General features: G+C 41.8%; 1 protein-coding gene across 3 annotated transcripts in view; it reads left to right on the forward strand.

The window, feature by feature from the left end:
* col19a1 (collagen, type XIX, alpha 1) overlaps positions 1–20,801 on the forward strand; it is a 422,382-nt gene that overhangs the window by 158,501 nt on the left and 243,080 nt on the right. For all 3 annotated transcript variants that reach the window (XM_087979446.1, XM_087979452.1, XM_087979458.1), the window contains exons 14-15: positions 5,390–5,434; positions 5,820–5,873. In XM_087979446.1, the coding sequence (XP_087835572.1) occupies positions 5,390–5,434; positions 5,820–5,873 (99 nt within the window). The remainder of the gene's footprint in view (positions 1–5,389; positions 5,435–5,819; positions 5,874–20,801) is intronic.

Raw genomic sequence — 20,801 nt, forward strand, 5'->3', positions numbered from 1 at the left:
CTGCACATACGCTAATGTCCATGCCATTCTGCACATACATTAATGTCTATGCCATTTTACACATACTCTCATGTCCATTCTGCACATGCGCTAATGTCTATGCCATTCTGCACACATGTTAAAGTATATGCCATTCTGCGCACGTACCCATGTCCATGCAATTCTGCACATGTGCTAATGTCTATGCCACTCTGCGCATGTGCTAATATCTATGCCATTCTGCGCATGCGTTAATGTCTATGCCATGCTGCACATGCACTAATGTCCATGCCATTCTGCGCATACATTAATGTCCATGCCATTCTGCGTTTGTGCAATTTCAACTCTCGACAGCGCAGCTTTCTGTGAGAGCTACTGTACAGACAGCAGCTTTCTTACATTTCTTAAATGTACTGTGTCAAAATTTACTTTTGTTTCATTAATAAATATGATCTCAATTTTCATTCAAGCTGTGCTATACTTTGCATTAGACTTTTGGGTGATTTTTGAGCAATCATGAGTGATAAATCTTGCTGGTCTGCTCCTAATCCCACTTTTAAGATTGGCTCCATCATTTCTATTAAGCAATTTTCTATTGAGCGAGGTTTCACTAGAACACAACTATGGTGTTATAGGAGAACTACCTGTATAGAAGTTAGAATGTTATGTTGAGATTGAACAGGACATTTCTGAGGCCTCTTCTGGAGCACTGTGTACAATTCTGGTTGCCCTGCAATAAGAAGGATATTATTAAATTGGAGAGCAGTCAGAAATGATTTACCAGGATGTTACAAGGAAAGGAGGGTTTGCATTATAAAGGTAGGCTGGATAGGCTGGGACTTTTTTAACTGAAGCGGTGGAGGTTGGGGGGTTGGAGTCGAGAGTGTGGTGCTGGAAAAGCACAGCCAGTCAGGCAACATCCGAGGAGCAGGAGAATTGATGTTTCGGGTATAAGCCCTTCATCAGGAATGAAGCCTGTGGATCAGGGCTGAGAGATAAATGGAGGGGGTTGGGTTTGGAGGGAGGTACCTGGGAAAGCAATAGGTGGAGGAAGGTGAGGGAGAAGGTGATAGGTCAGAGGGAACCGTGATGGACAGGTCCGGAGGACGGTGCCAAATTTGGGACTGGGATAATGTGAGGGGAGGGAAATAAGGAACCTGTTGAAATCCACATTTATTACGTGTGATTGCGGAGTCCCGAAGCGGAATATAAGGCATTCCTCCTCCAGGCGTCGGATAGTAACAGTTTGGCAGTGGAGGAGATTTAGGATCTGCATGTCCTTGACGGAGTAGGAGGGGGAGTTGAAGTGTTCACCCACAGGGTGGTGGGGTTGGTTGGTGCAGTTGTCCCAGAGATCTGCAAGAAGGCATCCTGTCTCCCTGATGTAGAGTAGACCACACCAGGTGCAACTGATGCAGTGGATGACATTGGTAGAGGTACAGGTAAATTTCTGACGGATGTGGAAGGATCCCTTGGGGCCTTGGATGGAGGTGAGGGCAGTGATGTGGTTTTGCACTTCCTGCGGTGGCAGGGAAAGGTGCCAGGAGTGGGGTGTGGGCTGGTGAGGATCAGGGGGACTCTGTCGTTGATGCATTGGGAGGCGTTGGGTTCAAGGGCAGTGGTGAGTGTAGTGGAGGAGATATGCTGGAGGGAATCATCAACCACTTGGGAAGGGAAGTTGCGATCGCTGAAGAAGGAGGCCATTTGGGACTTTCTGAGATGGAATTGTAATCCTGGGAACAGATGCAGTGGAGGCAGAGGAATTGGGAATAAGGGATGGCATTTTTACAGGAGATAGGGTGGGAGGAGGTGTAGTCTAGGTAGCTGTGGGAGTCGGTGGGCTTGTAGTATATGTCTGTGGTTAGTCGGTCACCAGAGATGATGATGGAGAGGAAGTGGAGGGAAGTTGCTGAGTTGGTCTAGGTGAATTTGAGGGCGGGGTGGAAGGTGTTGGTAAAGTTGATGAACTGTTCAACTTCCTCGTGGGAGCACGAGGCGGTGCCGATATGGTCATCGATGTAGCAGAGGAACAGGTGGGAGTGGTGCTGGTGTGACTGGGGAAGATGGACTGTTCCACATAATCTGACAAACAGGTCCCATGTGGGTGCCCATGTGGGTGCCCATGGCTACCCCTTTGGTTTGGAGGAAGTGGGATGATTGGAGAGAGAAGTTGGTGAGGGTGAGGACCAGTTCAGCCAGACGGATGAGAGTGTTGATGGCCGGCTACTGGTTGGAATGGTGTGAGAGGAAGAAACTGAGGGCTTGGAGACCTTTGTCGTGGTGGATCAATGTGTACAGGGACTGGATGTCCATGGTGAAGATGATGCATTGAGGGCCAGGGAAACAAAAATCTTGGAGGAGGTGAAAAGGGTATGGATGGTGTCACAAATGTAGGTGGAGAGTTCCTGTACTAAGGGAGACAGGACGGTGTCAAGCTAGGAAGAGATGAGTTCGGTGGGACAGGCGCAGTTTGAGACAATGAGTTGGGGGTTACTTTATAGAGGTTTATTAAAAATGAGGGTAGTGGAGTTCAAAACTAGGGGGCATATTTTTAAGGTGAGAGGAGAAATAATTGAAAAGAACATGAGGGGCTACCTTTTAACACAGAGAGTGGTTCATATGTGGAATGAACTGCCAGAAGAGGTGATGGATGCAGGTACAGTTATAACATTTAAAAGACATTTGGATAAGTACATGAATAGGAAAGGTTTGGAGGGATATCAGCCAAATGCGGGCAGTGGGACTAGTTTGGTTTTGGAATGTGGTTAGCGTGAACTAGTTGGGCTGAAGGATCTGTTTCCATGCTGTCTGATCTACGACTTTAGATTGTACATACAGCTGCTACTGAGCAGTGGTGGTGGAGGGAATGGATGTTTGTGAATGCCGCCCCACTCAATTAGACTGCTTTGTCCTGGATGGTGTCAAGCTTCTTGAGTGTTGTTGCAACTGCGCTCATCCAGACAAGTGGGGAACATTCCATCACACTCCTGACTTAAGCCTTGTAGATGGTGGACATCCTTTAGAGAGTCAGGAGGTGAGTTATGCAGCATAGTATTCCGAACCTCTGAATTTCTCTTGCAGTTACTGTGTTTATGTCATGGGTCCGGTTTAGATTTTTACAGTTGTAACCCCAAGGATGTCAATAGTAGAAGATTCAGTAATTGTAATACCATTGAATTTCAAAGGGCCATAGTTAGATTGTTTCTTATTGGTGACAGTCAAGGCCTGGCATTTGTTGGCACGAATGTTACTTGCCTCTTATCAGCCCAAGTCTGGATATTGTCTGGAACTTGTTACACTTAAACGTGGACTGCTTTAGTATCTGACGATTCACGAATGATGCTGAACACTGTGTAATCATCAATGACCATTCCCCACTTCTGAATGATGGAGGGAAGGTCAATGATAAAGCAACTGAGACAGGCCTGAGACAGTGCCCCAAAGAACTCCTGCAGAGATGTCCTGGAGGCTGAGAAGACTGACCTACAACAACAACAACCATCTTCCTATCTGCCAGGTATGACTCCAACCACCAGAGAGTTTGCCTCTGGTACCCATTAGTTTTGCTAGGCTTCCTTTATGCTACGCTCAATTGAATGCAGCTTTGATGTCAAGGACTGTCACCCTCATCTCACCTCTGGAATTCAACTCTTTTGCTCATGTTTGAACCAAGGCTGTAATGAGGTCACTTTGCAGGTTATTGCTGAGATGATGCTTGATAGCACTGTTGATGACCACCTTCCATCACTTAACTGATGATTGAGAGTAGGCTGATGGGGCAGTAATTGACTGGGTTAGATTTTTCCTGCATTTTATCTACAGGACATACCTGAGTAATTTTCCGCATTGTCAGGAAGATGCCAGTGTTGTAACTGTAATAGAACAGCTTGGCTAGTGAGTGGCAAGGTCTGGAGAACATGTCTTCTGTACTGTTGTCAGGACCTATAGCCTTTGCAGTATCAAGTATCTCCAACTATTCCTTGATACCGTGTGTAGTGAGTCGAATGTGCTGAAGACTAGTATCTGTAATGCTGGGGACCATTGGAGGAGAACGCAATGGATCATACACTAGGCACTTCTGGCTGAAGATTGCTGCGAATTCTTCAGCCATATCTTTAGGACTGAAATGTTGGGGTCTTCCATCATTGAGGATGGGTGAATTTGTAAACTCCTCCTCCAATTCTCCTGCTCTCCGAACTCAGTCTTTGCCTAAAGTCCACAAGCCAACTTTGCTTTTGGTGGCTGCTGGTAAAATGGCTGCTTGTTAGACATTGCATCCTGATTGTTCTTTCCAATGTTGTTAAGACAGTCTCTTAATCCACTTTTGACAATTTTCCATCATGGATAAGTAGGAAATCCACCTTGGTGTCTCTTCCTGCAAAGATATCCAAGCAGTGGCCAGGTATATGAATGGAAATGTTGGATGAGTGTCTCCTTCCCAAGATGACTGTTGCCAATTGGAGCCTCTCAAATGTCTTCAGTACTCTGAGGCCTTGTTTGGATCAGGACCACAGGGAGTGTTGCAATTATGTACTGACCCATCAAGGGATCATTGATACTGGATTAGGTAAAAGTGAGTTAAAAACCAGAGTGTGTGGTGTACCTGGTGCAAGGCTAGGAATGTCATATTATAATGGCTGTGATTCTGATCAGTGTCAGATCTTTTGATTACTGTCAGAATAGCTCTGACTGACTGTGATCCTATCTTATCTTATCTTACCTGTGGCTGAGGGGGCAGGATGGCTAGTCGGTGACAAAGTAGTGTGCCAGGTAGGTGAGTGTGTAGGATGGTAGGTGAGTGGGCAGGTGGGTGTGGGAGTAGGGGGATGGCAGGTGGGTAAGAGATGGGGAACCAAGTGATAAGGAATAGTGGCAGGAGTGTGAGCAGGTAGAATGGCAGTGGGGTGGGGGGGAGTGGGGGTGAGGGTGTAGAGTGACAATTGAGTGAAGGAGTAAGATGACAGGGGGTGAGGAAATGGGATGGCAGGTGAGTGAAGGGGTAGGGAGAGTTAGGGTCATGAGTGTGGTGCTGGAAAAGCACAGCAGGTCAGGCAATATCCAAGGAATTCCTGATGAAGGGCTTTTGCTCCTTGGATGCTGGCTGACCTGCTCTGCTTTTCCAGCACCACACTCTCAACTCTAATCTCCAGCATCTGCATTCCTCACTTTTTCAGAGTTCAGGTGATGTCAAGGAGAACGCATTCAGATCATTTCAGGTCAATGGGGGCTGGATTAGTGGATGACTGGGGGGGCCAAGCAAAATCTTAAGTTTCTGAAACACATTGATTAGACTGCCTGGCTTCATTGCCTAAATGGAAGGGAAAGCAAGCATAGTTTATGCAACCTACCCTCATAATTTAAACCTTTTACATTTCAGTGACAATTTTTAATCTGACCAATATTTTTGCAGGGGGAGCCTGGCACCTATGGTTTACCAGGACCACAAGGAGAAAGGGTGAGTAAATTTACAATATTACACATGATAATATTTTGTTGAATCAGTGCGTGTCCTTCTGTGTACTGCCACTCCCTCTGATTCCCCTGACGTTGAGTCACATAGAAATGCTTGGCTACCTGATTTATTTTGTTTGGACACTTTCCATCTTTTGTCGCCTTGGACAATAAAAGAGCCTCCTTTACTCACCTTGAATATCTTTGTGACATTTTTTTTAAAAGTGGTGCTCATTCGCAGTGTCAAGAGATTAATCTTCTATCCCTTGATACTCTCAGAGCATTCCTGCGGAGGGTTAGCAACTCTACCTTGATGTGATGATGAAGTGCCAAATGCTTGGAAACAAGATGAGGTTGACATGGGGTATTTGCCAATGTTTATCTTGCAGGGTCCTGCAGGGCCTCAAGGTTTTCCGGGTTTGGTGGGAAAAGATGGTCAAAGGGTAAGTAAGCTTTACAAGCATTCAGTATGTTTGTTTGAGTCTTAGGACTGACTGGTCAGCCTTAACAGTTGTCAGCTGCCAGCTGAGAATGAGAAGGCCACTGGACCTAGAATGTGGGGTTTAGATCCTGTGGATGTTAAAGTGAGAGAGTGTAAATGTTTCATAGCATTTAACAGCAGAGAGATTGAAACTGGGAAAGGATAATTGATTCTTGCTTTTTTGCTTAATAATGGATTTGTGATGTCAGTGCATGAAAATGAAAGATTTCGTAGAGCAAGTGCATGCAGATTTCCTTTTATGTTTTGTGTAATAGTTTGATATTAAGATTGTTAAGTCATTTGGCAGTTGAGATCCTCAGTAGATGAAGGTAATCATGAGGCAATGATATACAATTTGGAAACGCTCATCCAGTTAGTGTCATTTTTTTTGCCAGCTCTCTTCCTCCAGCCACTTTATTCAATGCTCTGGATGTTGATTATTCTCTGGGACATGATTATAATTCTGGAAATGCCAGGATCAATTTAGTGCCCATCTCCAGCTGCCCTTGAGAAAGTGGTGTTGAGCATACACTTTGATTTTTTTTAACTGTTTCTTGCTCCACAGATTCTGCCAGAGCTGTTGAGTTTCTCCAGCATTCTCTGTACCTTTGTTAGAGCCATTGAACCCATTCAGGCTTAAAATTACTAAATTAATTAGAATCATTTAAGATTAATTTTCAAAACAACTATCACTTTGTATAAGAGTAGTGTACGTATGTAGTTGGGAGATTTATGAAATTATAAAATAGTTTAAAAAAAGTCATTCAGCCCATTGAATTTGCATGAACTATTTTTCACTCTCATCTCCCTGAATTTTCCCACATCGTTGCAGTTTTCCTCTGAAAGTATTTTTCTAAATCAGTTCTGAATATTGCAATTGAATTTGCATCCACAATCCTTAGATACTCATAGAATCCCGACAGTGTGGAAACAGGCTATTAAGTTCATACCAACACTCTGAAGAGCATACCACCCCCCTACCATAACACTGTAACCCTGCATCTCCCATGGATGATCCACCTCACCTACAGATCCCCTGGACACTATGGGCAATTAAACATGGCAAATGCACCTAATCTGCACATCTTTGGACCATGGAAGGTAAGCAAAGCACCTGGAGGAAACTTGCACAAACACGGGGAGTATGTGCAAACTCCACACAGATTGTCACCTGAGGGTGGATTTGAGCACTGGCACTGTGAGGCAGCAGTGCTAACCACTGAACCACTGTTCTGTCTGTCAAGCTACACATTCTAAATCCAAACCATATGTTGCGAAGAGAAAGATTTTGCTGTCATCATCTTTACTTCTTTTGGCAATCACCTTTAATCACTCTCATTTGTATGTCAACCCTACAGCTATTAGATGCATTTGCTCTGTAATCTAGGGTCTTGATTATAAACACCTCTTAGCTTCTCTTAGCTTTCAAATCTCAAATCTTCTCTTAGCTTTCTCTACTCTTAGGAGAATGACTAGTTGATCCTCATAACCCCTTGTCACTGAAACTTTTCCAATAAATCTCTCTGTACCCCACCTTTCAGAGTCTCCATGTCTCTCCTTAACTCAGTGCCCAGAATTTGATATAATATTCCAGTTGGGGTTGATATAATACTCCAGTTGGTGGAATTCATGTTTAATATGCATTGAGCAGAAGTCCATGACTTTTGTAATCTGGCTTTGCTTACAATGTCGAGATTCCCATGTTGTTCACTCCTGCCATCTTCAAAGTTAACTATGCATTATTTGTTTGGTCTGCTCAGGTATAGTGAGCTGAGAGGGGCATGTTGCTGAGTCTGAGAGGATTAGTTGTGTTTAGATGGCTACATCTGGTCCCACTGGACATGTATTTGATAATGTGAGGCAAAACCTCCACTTCTTACTCTGTGTTACAAATATGTTTGTGGAAGTTTTTTCTGTTTAATATTTACAACACAGATTAAGAAGGGGTTCCTAAAGTAAGAATTTCTTATTTTTGCTTTAACAAGATGATCATGACAAATATTCGTAATCACATTTTCCTGACTATTATTTGAAGGGATTACTGGCAAGGCTAGAATTTGTTACCCATTCCAATTGCCTGAAAATTGAGTGGCTTGCTCAACCATTTTAGAGGCTAGTTAAGAGTCTACTACATTACTGTGGGTCTGTAGTCACATGTGGGCGGCACAGTGGCACAGTGGTTAGCACTGCTGCCTCACAGCGCCAGAGACCTGGGTTCAATTCCTGCCTCAGGCGACTGACTGTGTGGAGTTTGCACGTTCTCCCCGTGTCTGCGTGGGTTTCCTCCGGGTGCTCCGGTTTCCTCCCACAGTCCAAAGATGTGCAGGTTAGGTGAATTGGCCATGCTAAATTGCCCGTAGTGTTAGGTAAGGGGTAAATGTAGGGGTATGGGTGGGTTGCGCTTCGGCGGGGCGGTGTGGACTTGTTGGGCCGAAGGGCCTGCTTCCACACTGTAAGTAATCTAATTCAATGTAGACAAGGTAAGGATAGCAGATTTCTGTCCTTAGAAGGACATTAGAGAACCTAATGGTTACCATAGAACTGGTTTTTCATTCCAGATTTTTATTGAATTCAAATTCCACCATTTATCATTGTGGGAATTTGAACCCCAGACCATTAGTCTGGGTCTCTGGACGACTAGTCCAGTGACATTCCCACAATGCCACCACCTCACCCCTCTTGAACTGCACTCACTCTGAATGTTACTTGCTGCCTGAAAGCACGGGATCTTTCAGTCACCTGTGTAGTGACCCAAGGAATTCCTAACTTCTGGTGCTGCTGAATATTAACCATGCCTCTGTGAATGTCAGAGAATTGTGAAGCAGTTGCCAAACAGAAACTGATCTCTGGTGGTGATGACAGCTCTGTCAATGTATTTATAGCAGTTCAGCAATGGATCAGAAAAGAGGCTGGAAATTTGATCAGAGTAGGTTCATAAATTACAATTTCAGTATGTACTGGTGCACATGCTAGAAATTGAATACTGCTTCTCCTAAATAGAGGTAGCAGTCAGAATATACAGTGCAAGAACTTTCACTTTTTATTATAACTCTGCATCATAATGTAGATTAGTCAAAACTGTCAACGAAACATTTCATGTCGGTATCATAACATGTTCAACAATTGTAATTTGTTATTAATGAAGAAAGGGAATAATCTTTGATTGTTAGATTAGCCCAGTAATATTTAATCACAGCAGAAGTTTTGAAGTCAGTATGATTTGTTTCTTTTAATGTAAAAACTTTTATTTTCAAACAAAGAAACATTATCTCCAACTGAAGTATTTTGAAGATGAATTATTATAAACAGTAGATCAAAAGGATGGGTTAGAATTTTCATCACTATATAACCAAATTCCAAGTCGCACATTGGACCCTCAAATACGCTTGTATCAATACAGTTATGATTTATTACAATGCAATCATACAAAAATATCTTGCATGCAATAAATCACAAATTTTACAAGTGGCTGAAGTACATGGGGCTATGATGAGCCATCTGTTGGGATAAAAATTTGATAGGAAACAGGAAAAAGGTAAATTAAAACAGCAATTGTCTAAAATACAACATTTTAAAGTTTCTTTTTCACCAGCTACATTTTCCTCAGTGACATGGGGCATAGAAGCCTTTAATCATTCAAATGTTACACAAATACTAAAGGACAATAACATTGCTCACAACATTTTGGTTGCTGTTTGTTCAATTAACTCACCATTAAACAGGGATTATCAAATAAGAGGTAACTACAGCTGCTCATAACCTGCAGGCTGCTGCTGAGACAAAATCAACCCCAATGGATAATCTTCCTTTCTCTTTCTGATTTTAGAAATGCTGTCCCAACTGACCTTATATTTTGCACTACCTTGAACTTATCCAAAGCCCTGTTATGCCTGTACTAATTCATACCAACACTTCTGTGTTCACCAATGTGTACTGACTCCTGCTAATGTCTGTATTTTTAAAAATACAGCCAGGTATGAAAATTTCTCATGGTCTCTCTTCCTCTCCATCTCTGGAACCCCTACATTCCTGTGATCATTGAATTCTGACTTCCTGCATATCCATGCTCCATTTGCAGCTGCGCTTTCTATTTCCTCTGGCATTCACTTCATAAACCTCTCTGCCTCACTACCTTGTGCTCCTCCTTTAAGACACTCTTTGAAAGCTGCCTGTTTGATGAAGCTTTTGATCATCTGTTCTCTTTGATATTTGATCCTATCATGCGGTTTGGGTGGGATGTTTTTACAGTGGTATACTGTTATAGACTAGGCCAGACCCCCTCAAAACATTCTAAGAATGTAGCCTAGACCCTAACTTTTTCTTATTTTGAAGGCAGATGTGAAATGGGTGTTTCAGGTGTGATGCAACTGGTCAAGCCACTTGGCTTTAAGCAAAACAGTATTTATTTAAACAGTACAATTGAAACATGAACAAAAGAAAGCGGAATTTAGAAGAACTAACTATTGGAAAACTTAACCAACCCGATACAGTAACTAATACTAATTAGCTATTCCAATACAGTAGCATCCCATAAACACAAACCTTGGCAAAAAGGTAAACTCAAACACAGATTCTTGCATGCAGAAAGGAGCAGCATCCAGAGAGAGAGAGACTTGAGAGTTCTTTACTGAAGCTTACAACTCCCCTGGATTCCCACATCTCGTGACTACTGTAGTAAAAACAAACTAGAAAAAAAAACTTAACTGGGAGAACTGCCCACTCCCCTTTCCTCGTTAAACTAGATACTTCAGTACTTCTGCCTTTATGACAGCTCTTCAAAAAAACCAAGGGCAAAATAACCTTTTTAAAGTTAATGCGTTGTCACAAAAATTGCTGTATAATTGCGGAAATTGGATAATTATTTGGTTAGAAATGGTGTGCAGAGATATAGAAAAAAGAGGGTGATTGGTACTAGGTAATAAAGCCAATGCAGACACAATGGGCCGAATGACCTCCCACTGTGCTATAACTATTCTGGATTCTGCTTTGCATTCCCTTCACCACCGGCACACTGTGACAGCAGTGTGTATATCTACAACATGTATTGCAGAAATTCACTAAGGCCCCTTTGACAATATCTTCCACACCTCTGACGACCACTACGTAGAAGGCCAAGGACAGCAGATACATGGGAATTCCACTATCTGCAAGTTCCCCTCACATCACGCATATATCGCTATTCATTCAGTGTTGCTGGATCAAAATCCTAAGATTTTCCCCTCTGATGATACTGTAGAGGTATGTACAAAACATGAAATACAATAGTTCAAGAAGGCAGCTCACCACCACCTTCTCAAGGGCAACTAAGCATGGGTGACGAATGTCAGCTGAGTCAGTGACACCCACATCCCATGAACGAAGAAGAAAAATCTTTGAATGTTTGAAAGATGGTCATAATGTTAACATTGGCAGGGAGATCAATGATTGGAACAAATTGAATCTTCCCAGCCCAGATGTGGAAAGCAAGCTGCATTGTACAGGCTGAAGGTGCATAAGAGCTCCACCAGCTTCCAGAAATGAGTTCTGGAAAGGAAGACCCAGCTTCCATTATGTTACTCCTTCCATAGTCAATTAATGCCAATTAAGGGGCTCACCCTACTTGGGCTGCAGCTCCAGACGGGATGGAAAAGAGCCAGCCAGTTATTAAACCAGTGCAGTCTTTGGATAGGGAAAACATTCCAATCTGCAGTAGCTTATGCTTGACTGAAGGACTGGCCCTAGTACAGGGTTAGTAAACTACCCATCGCTTCCAATACCCCCTGCAATCCTCAACTCCAGAGGTCTCTCCCCCAGATAACCCTGATCTTTCTCAGCACTGATGCTGGTATCATTCCTGCAGCAATTACTCTATGGAAGGTAATGGTTGTAAAGGAGGTAATGTTATATTGTTGAGTAGGGACTGGGTTGGCTAGGACTATATTCACTGGAGTTTAGATGAATGAGGGAAATATTGTAGAAACCTATAAAATTCTAACCAATTCAAACTTGTCCTCATGACCCCAGAACATTAACCATTGCTAGTCTACTGACATCACCACACGCCATAACTACCTTGCTATGTGAGACTTGTGAGGCTAATGCTCTAGGTTCAAATCCCACTATAGCAGCTGGTAGAATTTAAATTCAATTAATAAAATCTGGAATGTAAAACCAGTGATGTGATCACAATGATCATTGATTGCTGTAAACTCATCTGGGTCACTACTGCTCTTTAGAGAAGGAAATCTGCTGTCCTTATGTGGTCTGGTCAGCATGTGACTCCAGACCCACAGCAATGCGATTGACTCTGAAATGGCTGAGCAAGACTCAGTTCAAGAACAAATTGCAAAGGGCAACTAATGCTGTCCTTGCCAGAGACCTCCATATCACATGAAAGAATAAAAAGATGAAAATAAATGTCTTTCCTCGAGTTGAAAAGACTTTCACTTCTAATCTTGTAAAGATTGACCATGATTCATCAGGTATTAGCTCCTGAGGAGTTCTCTGATGTTAAAGGAGTCAGCTTCTAGATAAGAGAAAGTAGCGAACACTACAGAAAATAAAGACCTTAATTCTATATCGCACTGCATTAGTTTAATGGAGAACATAGAAGTCCTTTGTTCAAGGTACTTAGGTAAGAAAATGCAATTAAAACAAGCTTTTATTATCCTTAATTACAATGCTTTTATTATCTCATTGTTGTCTGTGGGACCAATAAATCTTGGACTTGCTTCCCATGTGGGAGAGGAATGTAGTGGATGAAGTTGGTCTCATTGCTGGTGTCAAAAGAGGTGCATAGACAAGCGAGTGACCAAAAACCTGGAAGATAGAATATTTTAGGGAAAATGTGATGTTACACACTTTAGCAGGAAGGGTAGTGGAGGTGAATATTATTTAAATAGATAAAGACTGCAGAAGGACACAGAACAGAGGGATTTTCCTCTTCAATGAATCACAATAAGCTAGTATCCAAGTCCACTAGGTAATAGAAAGGTATGTGAAATGTTGGCCTTTATTTCAAAGGGGAAGTAGGGAGGTTTTGCTAAAACCATACCTGGCATGAGTCAAATGACAGCTGGAAAATTGGGAACAGTTTTGGACCCCTTATGTGAAAATATTATGTTGTTCATCTCGGAAGGGAGAACAAAAGAACAATGTCTTATTTAAATGAAGAAAACCTGCAGAAAGCTGTAACACAAAGCAAGTTAGAGGACCTTCTGCATAAAACACAAAGCTAGCACACAGGTGCAATAGGTTATCAGAAGACTAATGGAATACTGGCCCTTATTTCAAGGGTGTCGGAGTATAAGAATGTGAAGTCTTATTGAAATTATGCAAGGTGCTGGTGAGACCACACTGGAGTACTGTGAGTGGTTTTGGTCTCCTTATTTAAGAAAACATATTATTTCAATAGAGGCAGTTTATAGAATGTTCACTAGGAATATCCTTGGTATGAAGGAATTGTCTTATGAGGAGAGGATAAGCAGGTTTTGTTACCATTCTTCAGAATTTAGAAAGCTGAGAGGTGACCTTCATGAAACGTGCAAGATTCTTAGAAGGTTTGACAGAGTAAGCTTTCTTTATTACCTGCAGAAAGGTTGTTTTCCCTTTGTCGGAGAGTCTCAAGCCAGAGGATGTGATCTCAGAATAAGGGATCACATAATTAAGACGGAGATTATGACAAACTTATTCACTCAGAGGTTAGTGAATCTGTGAAATGTTGTATGCAGAAGGCTGTTGAGGTTGGGTCATTAAGTTTACTCAAATCTGAGGTAGACAGATTTTTAATCAGTAAGGGAATCAAGGATTATGGGGAAAAGGCAAAAAAGTGGAGTTGCAGGGTTTTGTTTTCAAATCAGCAATGGTCTCTTTAAGTGGTGGAGCAGACTTGATAGGCTGATTGACCGACTTCTGGCTCCTAAAACTTCTGGTCTTATTAATCAGGTAAATCAACAGCTATGAAACATCAGCCCACCTCTTGCTATACTTGACTTTTTTCCCCATTAGGTCTCATGAAAACGTATTCATAATTGCCCAATTTACATTACCATCCAAGTTTAATACTCCCAACCACCCACCACCATTGACTTCTAAATCTATCCACTCTTCACTAAAATAGTTTAAGTACTTATCCTAACACCACTCTCATGATAACTACTGTATAATCCAACAGGATAGATGTTAACAACCAAAACATGACAGTAGCTGTGTTTCAGCACTTAATCCCAGATTCCTAACACACTCCCAGTATGGATCACTGTCAGCTCTTGAAATAATATCCACCGTGCTTCCAGCACAAGTTCTGTCAGTGCCGAAAGTAACATGGCATGTTTCCAACCTTTGCGTCAGCCTCAGAAACAAACTGACGTATTTGTACTCTCTGTCTTTGTCATTTCTCATTGGCGAGTTTGTCATAGAATTAATAAAATTACTCTAAAGTTCAAAGACGAATTCAAAATGGAAGAGTGTCATGAACAGTGATGCTGAACCCTTATGTCAGTAGTACTGTTGGATTCATTCAGGAAAAAGCCTGCAATCTCTCAAATGCTTGACAAATCGGCTCCAAAATTTATTGGTTTCCTTCTTCATGGGAATAATGAACAAGAACTGATGAACAGATAAGGGTATGTACTCAGATGGCCTTACTGATTGTTGTAATTATCCTAGCATTACTTTAATATATCATTTCATCAAAGTCAGATTTCCATTCAATATTGTCTTCTTTTATTGTTATTATTTGCTGATACGTAAATTATTTTAAAGAACAAACAATGTACTGCAAATGAAATTCCAAGTAGCTTTTTCTGTATGGACAAAGAAGTGAATTGAAAATGAAAGCAAGGAAGAAACTTCTTTGCCCAAAGAGCAATTGAAATGTGGCTCTCGCATCCAACGGGGGTGGCTGAGGTGAACAGCACTGATACATTTTAAGGAGAAGCCAGATGAGCACTGGGGAGACAAATATAAGGGCATATTGCTCAAGTGAGACTAAGAGGAATGGGAGGAGATCTTTGTTTTGAGTGTCATGGCTGTCTCTGTACTGTATATTCAATATAGTCTGATGTGTTTCCACTCAGACCGAAGTACTCATTTCAACCTTACTTTCTGTCATCTCTAATCATCCCAATAGATTTATCAGCACTCACCCCAGATGATTACCAGCCATGGTTAGTTCTACACAGGAATAATAAAATGCATTAAACATCACATTTTGTCATCCTGGTTTATCACCTGAATCTAAGCATTGTATTTCCTTACACAATGTGCATTAGTAATTGGGGAGTGGAACATGGAGAACAACTAACAATAAATTAATCACAAATATATTTAATAAATAGAATTTTAAGAAGAACTCTGATTTTGACAGCAAATATTTTAAACGTGCAGATGCATTTAATATTCTAGTCTCACTCAATTTATTATTTATGGAAGCTTCACGTGCATTTAAATTGAATTATCTGATCAGATGTAAAGTGGGATGGGGCAAGGTGCTCATTCCACCAAACTGTGCCAGTGAAGAATAATTTATTTCATTACAGATGCTGTCTAATTTATTTCATCTTTTAAAAAATATGAATGAGTGCAGGTAAACTTTAATCAATGGCATTTTTCTTTCCTCTCCTTTGGTGATTAGGCGACTTCTCAGACATATTAGCCAAACCTTACAATAGGAGAAAGTGAGGACTGCAGATCGTGGAGATCAGAGTTAAAAGGTGTGGTGCTGAAAAAGCACAGCAGGTCAGGCAGCAGGGCAGTCTCTCTCTGTGGCCTTGCAGCATGAGGGCTTTTGTCAATTAATCTTTTCTTTTCTTTCCTCCACTTTAACAAGGAACTTCCCTTTTCTTCTTATTTACACGCATTCCCTTCACTTGGTCAAAACTTATTACATCTCTAACATTTTGTAGGTTCTCAGGACAGGTCATAGACCTGGGATAATGGGCTGGATTTCCAATGCAAGTTCAAGAGCTGGATATTGGATGACTTTCAGGCCCCAGGTCACCTGGGCCAACTCTCACAACACTACTTTGAAATTTTAAATGACCTAATTGGCGAGGAGACAAATTTATCACTCGCTTAGAGGAGCACAGCCGCCTCCAGCAGGTGGGAATTGTCTCCAAATAGGCAGTGGTCATTTTGGCAATTGCTGTTCTTTTATTGGTAGAAACAAAGAAACAGAAAATAAGTGCAGGAGTAGGCCATTCGACCCTTTGAGCCTGTGCCAGCACTCAATATGACCATGGCTGATCCTGCAATTTCAGTATCCCATTCCTGCTTTTTCTTCATACCCCTTCATGCCTTTAACCACAAGGAATATATCAAATAAACTGGCCCAAACAGATTCCTGTGGTAGAGAATTCCACAGGTTTGTAACTCTGAGTGAAGAAATTCTCTCGCATCTCAGTCCTGAATGGCTTACCCTTTATCCTTAGACTGGCACCCGTAGTTCTGGACTTTCCCAACATCAGTAACATTCTTCCTGCATCTCGCCTGTCCAGTCCCATCAGAATTTTATATATTTCTATGAGATGCCACCCTCTTCTTCTAAATTCCAAGAGTACAAGCTCAGTCGATCCAGTCTTTTTCCTATAGGAAGGATGCTGTGAAACTTGAAAGGATTCAGAGAAGATTTACAAGGATGTTGCCAGGATTAGAGGTTTGAGAGGCTGAATAGGCTGGTACTGTTCTCTCTGGAGCATTGGAAGCTGAGGGGTGACTTTATGGAGGTCTAAAATATCACGAGGAGCATGGATAGGATAAATAAACAAAGTCTTTTCTCTGGGGTGGAGGAGTCCAGAACTAGAGGGCATTGGTGTTGGGTGAGATGGATAAGATTTAAAATGGACCTGAGGAGTGATATTTTCACACATAAGGTGGTGTGTGTATGGAATGAGCTGCTGGAAGAAGTGGTGGAGGCTGGTACAATTACAATATTTAAAAGGCATCTAGATGGGTATATGAACAGGAAGGGTTAAGAGGGATATGGGCTAAGTGCTAGTGAATGGGGCTAGATTAATTTATGATAGCTGGTCAGCATGGACTAGTTGGACCAAAGGGTCTGTTTCCAAGCTGTACAACTCTATGACTATGCATCATATGTCAGTCCTGCCATCCTGGGGATCAGTCTGGTGAACTTTTGCTGGACCCCCTCAATAGAAAGAATGTCTTCCTCAGACTAGGAGACCAAAACTGCCCACAATACTCAAGGTGTGGCCTCACCAAGACCCTGTATAGCTGCAGCATGACATCCTTACTGCAAAACACAAATCCTCTCGCCAGTATGCCATTAACTTCCCTCACTGCCTGCTGCACCTGCATGCCAACATTCAGCGACTGTTCCTCCATAAACCCCACGTCTCGTTGCACCTCACCTTTTCCAAAACTGCCACCATTCAGATAATAATCTGCCTTTCTATTTTTGCAACCAAAGTGAATAACCTCACAATTATACTTCATTTGCCTGTTCAGCCAGTCTATCCAAGTCACCCTGCAGCCTCTTAGTATCCTCCTCACAGTACACACTGCTACCTAGCTTAGTGTCATCTGCATATTTGGAGATACGGCATTTACTTTCTTCATCCAAATCGTTACCTGAACCCTGCAGTACCCCACTCTTCATTGCCCGCCACTCTGAAAATTTACTCCAAGTCTGCTTCCTAATCTGAACAAGTAGCTCCTGGGAAGGCAACAGAGGTCAACAGTGGCATAACATGGGAGGTTAGGATCAGCACAATTGATGGGCATCAATTGGCCTCTCAGATGTCTTTCTCAGATAGCTACTGAAAGGTTTAGTTGATCCCAAGGGAAAATGCAACAGCTGTGTACTGACAAATGCAAGATAGTATGAGCTCAAGGGAAAATATTTGAAAATAGCTCTCAGCAATATACAGATACCTTGTGCGAAGATTTGTAGCTCGGGTGCTCGTTGTTGTGGTTCTGTTCGCCGAGCTGGAAGTTTTTATTGCAAACGTTTCGTTCCCTGGCTAGGCGACATCATCAGTGCTTGGGAGCCTCCTGCGAAGCACTTCTTTGATGTTTCCTCCGGTGTTTATAGTGGTCTGTCCCTGCCGCTTCCGGTTGTCAGTTTCAGCTGTCCGCTGTAGTGGTTGGTATATTGGGTCCAGATCGATGTGTTTGTTGATGGTGATTGTGCGGCAGGACCATAAAACGCAAAACTTTATAGCAAAAGATTAGTGTCAAGCAAGTAAAATGATATGTTTAACAAACCTCGATTGTTATTAAGTCTTTCAACTTTTAGAATGGGTTACAGGTTTCGGTTCATTTATATGTAAATCCCAGAAGTTCTTTTAAGTCACATTCACAAGATAAGTTAAGGTTTTACATAAAAAGGTGACATCTTAGCTCAGACAATGCATTAAAGGTGTGAGGTAAGAATCTGTCTGTATCCCAATCTTGATTCAGACTGGTTCTATTTCCCAAAGTGAAATATACAAAATGTTATACAAGTTCAGTACCCATGATGATGGCCTCAACTGAGACCTTGGATTCATGTCACATTATAGGTGACACACTATAGGTGACTTTACACACACAAACACACACTCTCTCTCTGTCTCTTACATACTCACACACTCACGCAAACCCTCTCTCATACATGCACACGCGCTCTCATACATGCACACATACAGCCTCGATATTCACACCCATACACGCACCCTCTCACAGGTTTATATCACATCACACTCACGCACATATTTTACTAAACTTGCACACACACAGATACTCTGTCTCATATACTCACAATCAAATGCCCACATACTCATATGCACTCTCTCTCTCTATCTCTCTCTCTCCCTCCTGCGTGCACTCACATACATAAGTCTATGGGGTGAATTTGTATTTGCAGAATTATATTAATAGATACATTTTATTTTGCTCAAAAAATACACAACTGGTAGACAGTCAATGCAGACAGTCAATTCATAATAATATTTGTAAGTTTGTGATTTGTAACTTTGTCCACCTCAATCCAACACCAGCTCCTCCACATCATACATTGTGTCAATATTATTTCCCACGTCCTGCATCAAACCCACCTCCTCATGGTCCTGTCAAAATTCAAAACTGTTTTAAAGGTGTTGGCAAGCTGAACTGACCTCTTGAGACCACATTTATCAAGGTCCACCAGCACCAGGACACAACTCAATGGCCTTTGTAGAACCCTGGCCATTTGCTCTGTTTCTTATTCCATTGATGCTGCCAAGATGGCTGAGTATTTTCAAAACACTTTCAGTTTTTTTTATTTCAAAAGTGCTGCAGTGTTTCAGCATATCCACAAATATTAACACCATCAATAAGACAGGTAGGTTTCTAATGGGAATCTGACAATGGCCTGATCAGTTTTACTGTTCATTGAGTTCCATTTTGTTGACTTAAGTTAAAATCTTAAAGTGCTACAGGTTGAGAGAATGAAAAGTTTAGGTGTATATGTGCTCAAGTTTAGAAGAATGAGGCAAGATTTTATGGAAGTATATAAGGTGTTATTGAGGATCGACAAAGTATACATTGAGCAGATATTTCCTCTTGTGGGGCAATCCAGAAAGAGCTTCATAGTTTTAGGATAATAAATGGCAGAAATTAAAAAAATGAGGAGGAACTATTTATTTTAAAGGGTCATAAATCTGTGGAAGTTACGACCACAGAGTGCAATGGATGACAGGACACTGAATACATTTAAGGGGGAGATGGACAGATTTTTAATGAGTAACAGGCTAGTGGGTAATGGGGAATGTGTGGGGGGGGGGGGGGGGGGGTGCAAGATCAGTTATGATTGTATTAAATGTTGTTGCAGGCTTGAGCAATTAAATTACCTACTTCTGCTTCTAGTTCTTATGTTCTTAAGGTGGTATTTGAATTCACAGTCTCTGCTTTATTAAGCGTGGTTTTTTTTATCAGTTCACTAATGTAACATCTAGACAAGTGTCTATTATAGGGCAGTTTAAAATTCTTTCTTAAATTACAATGTGATGACACAGGATTATTTTTTCAAGTCGTCCACCCAAATATTGCACTTATTGCTTTGTTCAGGTGCTTCTCTATTGTCTGTATATTTATTGTGCTTGCCTTTTATTATTTAATTCTTTCAATGGATATGGACTTTGAAAAAGGAGGAAGTGAGGACTGCAGATGCTGGAGATCAGAGTCTAAGAGTGTGGTCCTGGAAAAGCACAGTTGATCAGGCAACATCTGAGGAGCAGGAATGATGAAGGGCTTATGCCTGAAACGTTGACTCTCCTGCTCCTTGGATGCTGCCTGACCGGCTGTGCTTTTCCAGCACCACAGTCTTTGATATGGACTTTGAAGTCTGGGTAGCATTTATTACCCATCCCTGACTGCCTTGAAAAGACAGTTATAAACTGCCTCCTGAACTGCTGCAATCCTGAGGCCATTAATATGCCCACAATGCTGCCAAAAAGACTAAACATAGAAGCTAGGAGCAGGAGTGCCGCTTCAAGCCTGCTCCACCATTCAATATAAACATGGCTGACCCATCATCTCAATGTCATATTCTTGCTATCTTCCTTGTGCTTTTAATGTAGTAAGGGATCAAATGTAGTAAGGGAATCCCAGGATTTTGACCCAGGGACAGAACGTCAATGTCTACACAGCTTTTTGTAAGGCTTTCAACAAGGTCCCTCTTGGTAAGCTCATCTAGGAGATGAAGGTACATGGGATCCACAGTGACTTAGCGCTTGGATTCAGAATTGGCTTGCCCATAGAAAGCAGAAGGTAGTGGTGCAAGGGTGTTTTTCTGTCTGGAGGTCCATACTGGGACCTCTGCTGTTTATGATATGTATATAAATGACTTGGGTAAAAATGTAGATGGCTGGGATAGTAAGTTTGCAGATGCTACAAAGGTCGATGGAGTTGTGATAGTTAGACGATTAGGCAA

The sequence above is a fragment of the Chiloscyllium plagiosum genome, unplaced genomic scaffold (genome assembly GCF_037043375.1).
Source record: "Chiloscyllium plagiosum isolate Xiang-an unplaced genomic scaffold, Cpla_swu_hap1 HiC_scaffold_3, whole genome shotgun sequence".
Lineage (NCBI taxonomy): Eukaryota > Metazoa > Chordata > Chondrichthyes > Orectolobiformes > Hemiscylliidae > Chiloscyllium > Chiloscyllium plagiosum.